The sequence below is a fragment of the Centroberyx gerrardi genome, chromosome 8, assembly GCF_048128805.1.
Source record: "Centroberyx gerrardi isolate f3 chromosome 8, fCenGer3.hap1.cur.20231027, whole genome shotgun sequence".
NCBI lineage: Eukaryota > Metazoa > Chordata > Actinopteri > Beryciformes > Berycidae > Centroberyx > Centroberyx gerrardi.
In genome coordinates, this window is record NC_136004.1 from 19,115,371 (window position 1) to 19,128,389 (window position 13,019).

Consider the following 13,019-nt stretch of genomic DNA (forward strand, 5'->3'; position numbering starts at 1 on the left):
CCCACAGAGAGAATAAAGTCATGCATACAGGCACGGCCGCTCACTGCTGTGTTCCCTCTTAATCCCAGCTGTCAGACCTGGCTAACAGTACTGTATACAGATAGTGCCAAGTGTGGGGAGATGTTACATATTGTCAAGTGCCTGTGATGTCCTGTTGTCTGTATGTGTGCACATGTGTATTAAAAGATTGATAGCTGTAGGATTGTCATTATGTCAGAATGTACGACTATTAAGACATTTCCATCATGATTTTAGAAAAAGCTGAATATTGTTTTTTGAATACAATGATTTATTGTACTGTAAGCGATGTTTTTCTTTATTTTATTCCCAATCCCCTGGGAATAAGAGCACAAATTCTCTTCCCTTCCTCCACCTATTCCTTGTCAACCAAAAAATACAAAACAGCAGAAAAATACATAACTCACATAGACAGCGATGGACAGAACAGTGTTTGACATTCTTTATTCCATGAATTCAATAAAATCAGTTTGAGGTCTTAACTGCTGACTATTTTCCCTATTCAAAGCACAGCACAGACAAAGTGAAATGGTAGTGGTGAAGGTCTAACAGGTACAGGACACAAAAAGAGACAAGACAAAGAGATGACAGGGAGTTCCTAATTGCCATTGGCCAAAACAGGACCAGAAAAATAGAGATCTTTAGGCAACTGAGGGAACACAGTTTGTATTGTGTTGTTGAGGTTGAGCGGTGGAATCGAAATCAGTCAACTCATATGAGAAGTTAATAGTCCCTCTTTGTCTTTTCTGCTTAGTACTCTTTCGCTACTTTTATTGCATCAGTTTACACATCAGTCAATGTACTTGTCAATGTGACAATGAAAAGTCAAAATAAAAACTTAACACTTCCCTCTGGCTTTGAGAGCATGCACCGAAAAAAACACAACATAACAAAACAAGCATCCTCTATTAATCTCATTAGCTTGAAAAATCAAAGGTGAATCCAATACATGATCTGAGGGAAAATGAGCTGACCACACAGTCAAACTAAGAAGGTGCTTCAAACCTCATCTCATAAAGAATGATGTGTCTGAGGGACCAGGACAAATGCTCGACCGCCAATGGGGTGCACTTTGTCTGGTCAAACTGGTCAAAAGTAGCACATTATCTGGAGAAGAGGATGTTTTGTAGGAATTGCCTACTGACCACTGTGTTATTTTGCTGTACTGTGATAAATACTTAAAAGTTGGTATTGCTGTGGAACCTGTAAATGATGTAGAACCTAAAAACAACCAGGATAAATGACTCTTGATTCCTTTTTGATTACAGTACTGGAGGTCTTGGAGGGTGCTAAGGGTTGTAGGGTTAAGGCCAAAGAATGTGTGTGTGTGTGTGTGTGTGTGTGTGTGTGTGTGTGTGTGTATTTGTGCGTATGTGTGTGTGTGTGTGTGTGTGGGACTCAGAAGGGGGATGTGTTAAAGTGTTGTTGAGTGGACTTTTGAGGTGTTGTCACATTTGGGCTCTTTACTTTTCCCTCTCCCACGTTGCTTTCCTCTTTCCCGCTCCGTCTTCCCCCCTGAATCCCTACGCCTCCAGCTCGAAGCCCATGCCGACCTTGTGCCCACCAGTGTTGAAGTTCTTCCCGTCGATCAGAGCTGAGAGAGTGAGCTTCACTCCTGCAGGGAAAAGCGTCAGAATAATGATTCAGTTGCCGTAGCTCACTGTGCCCACGCTCTCCTAGCTGTTGTTACGGAAACATGCGGCAAGAAGAGGACAAGGAATCGGTGATGAGCTTACCTGGCCTCAGGGTTTGTGTGTATCCAACTCCAACGAGGCAGGCGTTGTTGACTTTGGTCTGTGCGGAGAAACACAGGAACGTGGACAGGTTAAGATAATCATGTGTGCAGCATCAGTAAAAGTAAGTACACAGTCATTAATATAAGATGCAGCTACATAACTGATACCATAAACCTGGTTCCCAAGCCTTTTCTCCATGACTTCTCCATGACTCGTTTTAAAATGTCCTTGTCCAAATTTTGAGACTGAATTAAAAAGTAACCATCAACTACACTAACCTTAAGCATTAGATTATAACATTATTTTAACTCTGTAAACAAAAAACAGTCAGCAACCAACAATATTTTTCTCCAACAGGGAAGTCTAGACTGTTTCAGAGCCAGCCACTGATTTTAGCGACATTTGACAGTATTCAATAAAATCATCAACGTCACAAATAAAATTTCATGACTTTTCCAAACCATTTCTCCCTTTCATCATTTTTATAACTTCTCTAGGCCTGGAAAATACTATTTTAAAAATCCATGACTTGTCCAGGTTTTCCAGGAGTGCACATATATATTGATACATCCGTCTGTTAGGCTTGTAGTTGTCTAGTCAAAGGTCAAGGTTTTCAATAAGTTACTTAAGTGAGAGTGGGATTTATGAGTGTTTTTTAATGATGTTAGTTGTGTCTATGAGTTGAAACCAGTACTTACAGACAGGGAGGTATCCTTATCCAGCTGGTATTTGGCTCCAATTCCAAAGCGTGTGTTGTTGCTGCCGGCCGTCCAGGCCAGGTTGACCGCCGTCTCCAAGTTGCCGTCCACTTTTTGGTAAATGGAGCCACCGAACTCTGTGCCGTCGTTACTGAAATAAAGCACCAGAACACCAATACAGCGAGGTGAGAACTGAGAAAAAGTGCAGAAAAAACAAAATCGACCTTGGTGGCAGTCGAGTTTAGACTGAACTTTATGATTCCTCTTTATGATTCCTCTTCTCTCATTGTCCAAAAAATAGAAACAAAATCCACTGGACTTGAATTGAAGAGCTGAAGACGTTTCGCCACTCATCTGAGAGGCTTCATCACTGTTACTGAGTGGCGGGGAATTCCCAGGTATTTGACCTCTGTGGGTGATTCACACCATGATGTCACGTGAAAGTAACTGAGGTCACATGATCCCCACCACTCAGTAGAACTGATGAAGCTTCAGTCCAGTGGATTTTGTTTTTATTTTTTGGACATCTTACTACCTGGATGACTGATATGAATCTACACACAGACACACTTCTCTCATTGCTGCTCTTGTTCCATACATAGCTTCCCTTTCCTGCCTCTGTATATGTATGTGATGTAGTATATGATGTATATGTAGTATGTATATGATGTAGTGTGGTATATAGTGATGTAGTATGGTATATGACATGTAAAGCCCTTTGAGGCATGCTAGTGGTAAAGGGCTATATAAATAAACTTGACTCTCTTGCCACAGCTGCAGTACTCACACGCTGGTGTGAAGCTGGAAGTCTCCGGCCTTGTATCCCAGGGCAAAGTTGTTCTGGGTCAGTTTAGATTTGGCAGTGTCAAAAGCCAGCTGGTAGCCGGCCAGCCAGCCCTCGTAGCCCAGCACAGCGGCCCCGTGGACCGTGGGACCGTCCATGTCGAAGTCCAGGTCGCAGCCCACGTTGACGAAGTCGCGCTTGTAGCCGGTCTTCAGCTTGGCACTCTTCTTGCTACAGAAGGAATGGCAAGGGAAGGAAGGAGGGAAGTGAAAATCAATTAGATAGCAGAGGTAATGTCTTAGTCTTGCATTACTATTATATTGTCTTCTATATTGATTGATTAATCTATTCCCTTCATTGCCCAAGTCATTGAAACTTTAATATTAAACTTTAACATTGACAGGATATGAATATGAATATGAATAATATGAACAGGATGGATCTTACCCAGTGTTGGGCACAAACGACGTGTCCAGAGCCAGCTTCAAGCCTTGAGTCAGCTACAGACAGACAACAGACAGGGGAAACAGACCATGAGATAATAGTTGATATGAAAAAGTATGCATTGATGTATATTTTTAATGTCATATACATCTAAATAGAAAAGTATCCTATTTGGGGTTGATTTTATAAACTGTTATCTGTATAAAATTCTAATGTATTTTCCTCAAGTGCACACAATGTGATTTAAAAAAAAATCAAATATCATATTTGTTTTTTTGACTCACCTGGTCCTCCATGGTGATTTCTGTGGTCAGAGTATTGTCTGTGTTCCATTTCTGGTTGAAGCTGAGGCCCAGCTCCTTCACTTTGTACTTGGTCTCCAGGTGGCCTCCTGACTTCCCCGTGTCTGTGTTGTTGGAGCCGGAGGTGGCAAACTCCTGAGAGACGGAGGGGGGGATGGAGGGAGAGAGGGAAGAGAGAAGGAAAATAAGGGGGGGAGGGGAAGCAGAAAGGCACATGAGTGACAATAACAGAGCCATATTAAGAGAGCACAGCTGTGGAAATTGGAGGGAGAGAAGGAGCGAAAACTATTCAGCGAGAGAAAAGAAGAAATAGAGGAAGAACAAACAAGGACCAGGGAGACAAGCATCGCTTCTGCACATTTCCTTTGCCACACAATCCCTCTCAGGTTTGTATGAGAAATACAACTTTAGGAGTACTAGTTGCTCTTCTGAATGACAGGAATGATGGAGAGATGAGTGGGGAAGGAAAATAGGGAAAATATAGACGAAACTGTTTGTAACTGGGTGAGGGAGAGGCTGCTTCTGACTCTATTAAGGCTGTAGCAGTAGAGGGAAGGGAGTCAGTTGGAGGAGCTACAGCTGCAAAGAAATGTTGGGAAGAAAGCCTGCATCACACACACACACACACACACAACTGGTATCACTGGCTTACCCTGCAGTGCACCTGTATTTAATCACAGCTACACATACACACACACACACACACACACACACACACTCTTACCATCTGAGAGGAACGTCCAAAGAGGAAGCAGAAAAAAAGACAGAAAAGAGAGAAAGTTAGGGAGAACCACACCGCATTTTTCACATTTGCCAATTTATCCGCTCACTGGGAAAAATGAAAAGCAGTGCTAAAGAAAACAGAAGCTGTATCCTGTGAGTTTGGACACTGACGGAATACATTTATAAATGTTTTGAATGAGGTTTGAGCTTTGTGGCATGTGGGAGATCCTGTACTCAAGCACTCATTATGGTTTTACCATGGCAACGAGTTCGCAGCAACAGAGACACACTGCAAGTCTGGAGCTAACTAAACACTTAGTGAAATGAAGTGCTTTTCTCCTCCATGATACAGCACACTGCCTGAGGGAAAGGAGGATGAAACTGGTCGGACAGACACTGGTACTCTGCTGAGTGTGTGTTGGACCGAGTATATGTCAGGCAGAAAACACACATCGGCATGGACTGCTGCCAGGCGGTGAGTCAGCCATCTGATCTACACCGCAGAGTCCTGAGAGAGAGGTCTGGACATGAAACTTAAAGACATCAGGCTTGCAAAGAGGACAGAGCTGTTGTACTTACAACTCCACTCTGGGACTTGGTCTTCAGGTCCAGTTTCACAACTCCAAAGCCTGGAGAGAAAAGAAATGGAGGAAGGATGGAAAAGGAGCTTTCATGTTGCACAGTATGATTCCAAAACAGCTGCAGCAACAATAAATATTCTGCATTTTAAACTGCACAGATCAAACAAAAAATATGACTCCTGCTTCAGCACTGCTTCATTCCAAAATCAATAACAGAGGAAATTAAATAGCAAAGTCTAGCAACAGTTCTGCATATATGCATGCTTTAGGAGAATTTGCTGACGTACCATAGCCCTTGTTGAAGATATCTTTGGCAGATTTCCCCAGGTCTGAGTATGCAGGAGGGACGGCCATTGTGCCTGTGGAAACAGACATGCAGGTAAAGCTTTCGAAATGTCTTCACAGTGAATAAACACACACACATACACAAGCACACACACGCGGATTTCACTGCATCACCCTGACTTATGCAGCTAAGCGGCATTTAGCAAAATGCTACAACAGATGCTAGAAACAAATATCAGCTGAATGTTGCTTGAGAACACAAGAAGCGCTGCACCTAAGAGAAAGCTGAGGATTGCAATGGAGATGGCACTCCTGAAGACACACACACACACACACACACACATCAGGTCATCAAAGCAGCATCTAAAGTATATGCTCACGCACAAAGCATTGCTCCTAGTCTTTCCAACAAATATTTGCAGACCAACAGAAGGCCTTAGCCAGTGCAGATGGAGCAAAATCACCTCAGCTGGAAGACACTAGCCATCTGGACGGGGCCTTACCCTGATATACGGCTTCTCTCCTCCCCCTGCATTTCCACTTTAACCCTATTGATTTCCTGGCTGCAGTCCATTAGCAAGCAGCAGAAATTGTTAAACTAATGGGACTGATTCTCTAGAAGGAACGGACTAGAAATGTTCCAGACCATGGTGAGTTAAATATTCTAAAAGACCACACAGCCATCCAATAAATGAATGCTGCTGCATGCCTGGATCTATTTACTGTTAATAGCATCCCTAATATGCTACCAGCGTTGTGAAGAGAAAGAGAAAATGTAAAATATGTGAAGAAATACGTAAGCCATGGCAGTAGCTCTGCTATGCCACTACATGCTACAATGCTAACATAAGCAGAAGTAGGTTTGGTTAGTCAGCAACTACTGCACACACCACTGCACCGCACCGGGCTTTATACTGTCATCAGGGTCCCCTGGGTCACCGCATGAAGCTCTGTTAGTGAGGGAGCACACACACACTCTTGTGTGAGTGCAGATGTGTGTGTGTGTATGTGTGCACGTGCATGTGCACATGAGTTTGTGAAGGTGACTTTGCAGGAGCATTCAGAATATCTAACATCCACTGATAACCTGAAAACACGATTCCTGACCCTTGCTCAGTGGTTCGTGCTGTTGCCTCACAGCAAGAAGGTCGTGGGTTTGAATCTCAACAACTGTGTGGAGTCTGCATGTTTTCCCCGTGTTCGCGTGGGTTTCCTCCGGGTGCTGTGGTTTCCTCCCACAGTCCAAAATTGAAGACTCTAAATTGCCCATAGGCATGAGTGTGTTTGTGTGTAGTATGGTATATGATGTAGTAAACAATGTATATGAAGTATGTATATGACCTAGTATAGGATGTATATGATGTGTATATATATATGTAGTATGGTGTATGACATGTATATGATGGTATGTAAAGCCCTTTGAGACTTGACTGTGATAAAGGGCTGTATAAATAAACTAGATTAGATTAGCCCTTACTATTAGCTCCCCTTCCTTTGCCTCTGTCTCCCCTCCTTGATGATAACCACAGATACGTTCACACTTCTCTCACCTGTCACATCCTTTCTGCTAAAGATGGAGACAAGACTCTGCCAAGGACAACGGAGCCAAAGCTCAATCCCGGGACCCTGATGACACGTCATGTCTTCACCCACCCACCCCCGCCCCACTCACCATGTCCCTTGGGTGCGTGGTGCTCACATGTCACACAGTGGTCTTTGTTCTCTGCCTGCTTGCCTTTTCCTGTCCTGTCCTCCTGCTGCACCACGCTCTGCACTCCTTTCTCTGCCATGACTCTTCAGATGAGGGAAGTGCAAGGAGGGACAATAGAAACTTTGGCAAGCAGTCTTACACTGTTTTCATCACAACAGTGTACAATATGCGGGCTTGTCTGCTTCTGAATAAGTAGTCTTTGCCTTGTGTGAATATGTGCAGTGTGGAGTACTGCAACTGTTGTGAATATTAGCTTGTCTTCAGAGCGTCTAGTCAGCTGGTCTGCTATCTACACAGTAACCTGGCCAACTATTGCATCACATTATCTGTGCAATGGCCAGCAGTTGCTGAACGTATGTACTTTGCGCACAACATGTGAACATGATAAGGCCTGTACACGGCCCCTGTGTGGCACTGGCTGGTGGTGTTTTAACCAAAGAACACTGATTAGCTGCATTTACAACAAACAATGTATGGGCCAGAAAATGATGATCTGGTAAAACAGACCTGTCCTACAAGGGAACAGAAAACACAACAGCACCACATGGACTGGCCTCATTCTACACACACACACTGCTCATAGCCTGAGCTTAGCAAAGCCTTTATACAAGCCATCATATAGGCAAGCATCAGTCCACAGGCCTTGCATGATCTTTATTCTCTTTTTATGCATTTTAATTCTTTATTTGTTCTCTCTTATTACACGTATTCATCTTATCCTGTATTTCTTATCTTGTCTTTATATACCTTGTGTAAAGCACTTTGAATTGCCTTTGTGTATGAAATGTGCTATATAAATAAACTTGCCTTGCCTTGCCTTAAAAACACTTTAAAAAGCCTATAATGTCACATGATGTCATTTGTCTTTCATTCTCTCCCCTAATAGGCTAGTGGAGCGCAGCACCAGTTATACCTGTAGTCTCCCTCCAGAGTTGCCTTTTTAAAATGTCTTATCCATGTTCAGAGTGGGTGTAGTGGTTGCGATCCCCATCTTCCTCACACACAAACACCTTACCATGAGTCAAGCAGTCGTGTTCTCTCTGTTGTTCAGTTTTGAGACACTAATCGACTGTCTGCCAGCTGATCTGAGCGGGCATTTTGCTGACGTTGTGCAATTCCTGGACTGTCTTTGTCAGTTCACTCCACCTCACTCCCCTCCACCCCCCAACAGACAAATCCCCACACACCCTGTCTCCTTCTCACCTCCTTCCCCGGTCCATTTTTGACCTCTTCCATCCTGACTTCTTCCCTCAGTCTCCAAACCCGGTTCTATATTTAGCCCAGGTGAACCTGACACTAAAACACATGTGACTCGTGTTTCAAAATGGGTGCTCTTCCCCGTTCCACTTACTAAAACCCCTATAAAAACAGATTTATTTATTGTACCTCCAGACTGTAGTTATATGGAAAGACACACACACACACACTTACTGAAACCTCCAGCCCAATCACACACACTCCTCTGCCCCTCACCCCGACACTCTCTTGGGCAGCAACCAGATGACAACATTCACCGAGCTCCAGGGTCAAAATGACACCCATAAATCAACCAAATACGTGACAGGAAAACAGCTACCACACAAACAACAAGATGGCGGTTGCGGTTGTCTATAGCAACACAACCTGAAGAATCAAACAAAGAGAAATTATTTACCAGACAGTGTCCTTAAAACAGCACAGTCTCAGCTTTGGTAGTTTTTCCGATTGATATGCATGTTAGTCTACGAAGAGCTAACTACTGTTTTATGTACTGTACTTACAGTCTATTAGCCTAAACCCATAATTGTCACCTGTGTAAATGAGCAGTTCAGTCCCATGGCACATGAAGAGGTCCTATAATATTTTGTGAACAGCTTTCAGCTCATATTGTTCATGTAGTCCAGACCTAACCTTCAAAATCAGGCATAGCTGTTAATACACTATATATACAGTACACAACAAATTTCCCAGTGTTAGTAAGTGTTGATTTTTCAGTGACGATTATGTTGAGTTGAGCAGTGTTGATAGGAGAGCTTGTCCTCTTATAGAGCTGATATGGCTTTAGGGCAGCTGTTCAGAACTATGTAAAAGTGTTAAATTAACTATGATAGGTGTGGGCTTGATAAACGCTGGCATAGTGTGGATTTACACTCTGAGTTAAATAAACACTGACAATTTTTGCAGTGCACTAGGCCTATATAAAGCATTCCTGATAGACCCATCATTAATGAATGGATAATGCAGCCATAAGTTTTTTTTTTAAGCTATAAAATTAGGTGAACAGGCAGTTAAACCACGTTGGCCAACCCTCCTGATAAAGTGAAACCAAGGCCAGTGTGTGGCATATAGCAGGAGGAATGTTTGAGTGTGAGATAAGGTCAAGAGCAGTCAGGTTACACCAAGACAATTTATAGCCTGAATGTACAGTGCATTGGCTGGGAATGCATTCTCTCCATAGTATGACCTGCTCAGCACGAGGTTCACGGGCAATTTTCCAATGGACTTCAAGGTTTATGATGAGAAAAGTCACTATCGTGGCAACACCTGTTCACCAGTGGACTTGGGCCTATTAATACATATCAGTGCCTGCTGTATTCACATTGCCGCCTCATATTAATAAGAGACTTCAACTCTAAAACAGTGCGACCACTACCGCCATACGATTCAGCGCTGGCCTGATTTCAGAACTTTGGATAGCGACTTTTTTTTTAATTCCCTTAAAAATGTCCATGCCAAAGGGCTTCAGTCAAAAGAAATAACCTTTCACTTAAATCTCTTTTCCCAAACCGACCTTGCCATTTGCCAATTAATGCGCATGGTGTCGATAATACGTTGGGTCGAACAACTATGAGCAGATTATTTAATTACCCCCTATACGCTATTAAATCGGAGGCAGCGTGCGTAAAGGTGACGGTGTCAAAAAATGACGGACGTTAAATTTAGCTGTTCATGGATCTTGTGCTTCTACACACCCAACCAGGTAACCATTTTAACAAGATTTATGACTTCAGGTCGCCCTCTGATGATGTTTTTATGAGTGTTTTTATTTGCCAGATGCGTCCACTGGTTTCCATTGTTCTTACGTCAGTAAGGCCTCTTTTGTCTCCTATGTGTCCAACACTAAAACTACCAATATAACTTTTTATACAGGAACTCTCTTTTTTAACATCATACAATCTGAGGATTGTACAGCAATGGCAATTATACTTCTTTATGTGATTTACAGAGGATATCGAGCTTCCTGTCCCGTGTAGACAACAATCGCCAAATTTGGCCAAAAGACCCCCCTTAGCCTGGATTAATGTTAATTCAGTTATTAGTTGTGAATGTCACTGAACTAAAGGGCCATACGGGCCTGGACTGGCATTGTAGCCCTGACAGACTCGCCTACTGCAGACTTTCACTCCCACCCTTTATGTGTGACTCCCATCTCATTAACAGTCAAACAACCCCGTGTCAACTACAGTGTCTTTGCCATGCAGTTAGACCCCCATAAGAAAATAAGTTTTGGAGAACAAGATTTAGTAAAAGTCACGTATTGCCTACCTTTATTTGTGGGGCGATGCGCGGAGTTTCACAACGTTGTTTCGCGCAATGGGGCACCGTGAAGGAGAAAGCAGAGACTGACAGACTGGGCAGGCGCAGCTCTGTGCGCCGAGGGCGGGGCCGTTGTGTAATTGACATTGAGAAGAATGCTGTCCAAATATTTTGTGTGTTGGTCAGTAAATCCAAAAATCTTGTCAATGTCAACATCCTAACGGAAAACGCGAAATAATAGGCATGTTCCTATAGAGACTTGAACTGTGTCCTTGGTAGGCCTATAGTTTTAGTGCTTTATGGTATTTTTTCTGTTCTATATCCTTCAAAAAAAAAAACATTATGGCATTAGGTACTATGCGTCACAGTCTTTTTTTTCGTGAGGGCTAGTTAGTCAACTAAAAATGTCAAAAACAAAGAATGACCAAAGGGAAATACCTAGCGTTAGAAAACTGAAACTCCTATTGTTCATGTTTGTTTAAACTGATAGGCTGCAGTAAGCGAAGCTATAAAAGTTGTTTGAATTTAATTGTTTGATGACTGCGACAACTGAAAAAAATGTGACGTTGCATTTAAGCGTCACATTTTTATGATATTTGGGACTAGAGGCAGGTTGTGTAGCACATTGCTGTGGAAATGCATTTATTTTGGTGTAATAAGACTATTTCACCGCTCGAGGGCAATGGCCTGCAGCTGGCAGTATAAAGCGACAGGATTAGATAGAAATAGGCCTACTAGAATGGAGAAGGAGTTCAGACATAAGGAAACAGGTAGCCTTGCTTATCAGGACTAACAACCAAGTAAATTATTGAGTGTGGATTGTGTATTACCTATTGATCAGTCGCTGTTTTGACTGAGCCTGATCCTTCAAATTAGTTAGCTGTAGCTATCTAAACAAAGGCCCTATAGGCAAAATTTTCTTTTGAGACGAATCCTACCCACCATCAAGCAATAAAGACTGAGTAAAAATGTAGTGTTTAAAGCACTGTAGTTGTGTTACTTTTTACAAGATACAGCACATGAATATCAAAATAAAATGTTATAAATACAAAAGTGAATGTGGCTCTCTCCTCTTGTGTGGACATGATCTTAAAATTAGGGCTTTCACGGGGGCCTCAGCCAATAAGATCTATCTCTTGCTTATCACAGCATTTCTGTAGCCTGTTTGTTGTTGTTGTTTTTGGCATTCCCCTTTCTATTTAGTTCTTCTGAATGATTTTTGACATTTCAGTTTAGTTCTGAGTATGAATTCTCCTGAAACGAGGAGGGCAAGACTTGAGATGATGTCAGACAAATCTAGTCAGTTTATGGGTGACTGCTCGGCTGTGTGGACAGGGTGGCCGTATAGGGCTAGGGTGTTTTTACACAGATATGGACTTAGGCTATGTAATTGCACTTTGATGAAATAAATCTCATTTAGTGTAAAACCTAAACCCAGTTACTATACTAGGAGTCTAAAACAGTCTACAATTCTATCACAAAGCCTAGTGTTTGAGTCTTGTTTCCCCTCCCGCTTTGGTAGAAAGTTCTTTATGTTCAACAAAGGTCAGGAATTGTCAAGGGCTGCATTTCTGCTCACAAAAGACAAGAGCTATAAACGCATGTCGAGTCGAAGGCAATTTTATATCTAGAAAAATTCAACATTGGTACCATCAGTCAAATGCCTATTGAATTGGATGAGAATTTCCTTTCTATCAACTCTAATTCTATGTGTGGCTACACCGTTGTCATGGTGAAGAATATGACAAATGTTGTTGATACTTCGGCGTCATCAATCTGCGTGGACAAAGTCCTCAATTGATCATACACACGATATTTTCAAAGGTAAATTAGTTAGTAAATGTAAATATAGCATAAAATTGCATTCGCAAACTCATTGCAATTTTGTATTTTCACGAGGTGGAAATGTTTTGTCGGTGATAACGTTGGCGCATGAGCGCAACAACAGAGCGGGATCTCGTCGAGATTATCTAAATATAACGCTAGTTAACAAGAGCCATTTGCGCTAGTTAACTAACGTTAGTAAACAAAGGAGAATACGGTCGGTGCTAGCCATATACTCTCAGGAAATTGCAAATTATTTGCTATCTTGGTAGAAATATTAAGTAACAAATATTCAGTTCAGTCATTGTGTGGAAATTCCGTCTATTAATCTGTTTGTTTATATTGTTAGCTGGTATCGTAACTGTCAATTTCTCATGGTTAATTTAAGCAGCTTCTG

The 13,019-nt window shown here is 42.2% G+C and overlaps 1 protein-coding gene across 2 annotated transcripts; it reads right to left on the reverse strand.

Moving 5' to 3' along the window:
* Positions 1–438: 438 nt before the first annotated feature.
* Positions 439–10,890, reverse strand: vdac3 (voltage-dependent anion channel 3). Of its 2 annotated transcripts, XM_071919774.2 has the most exons (10): positions 10,808–10,881; positions 7,244–7,365; positions 5,574–5,645; positions 5,285–5,334; positions 3,965–4,117; positions 3,684–3,736; positions 3,240–3,467; positions 2,453–2,603; positions 1,755–1,812; positions 439–1,633 (listed from the first exon to the last, which is right to left on the reverse strand). In XM_071919774.2, exons 2-10 carry the CDS (start codon positions 7,359–7,361, stop codon positions 1,542–1,544), a joined length of 975 nt encoding a protein of 324 aa, XP_071775875.2. In that variant the 5' UTR covers positions 7,362–7,365; positions 10,808–10,881; the 3' UTR covers positions 439–1,541. The 2 variants fall into 2 exon arrangements, with proteins under 2 accessions (XP_071775875.2, XP_078141469.1); XM_078285343.1 differs by lacking the exon at positions 7,244–7,365 and having other exon boundaries at positions 10,808–10,890.
* Positions 10,891–13,019: the final 2,129 nt, after the last annotated feature.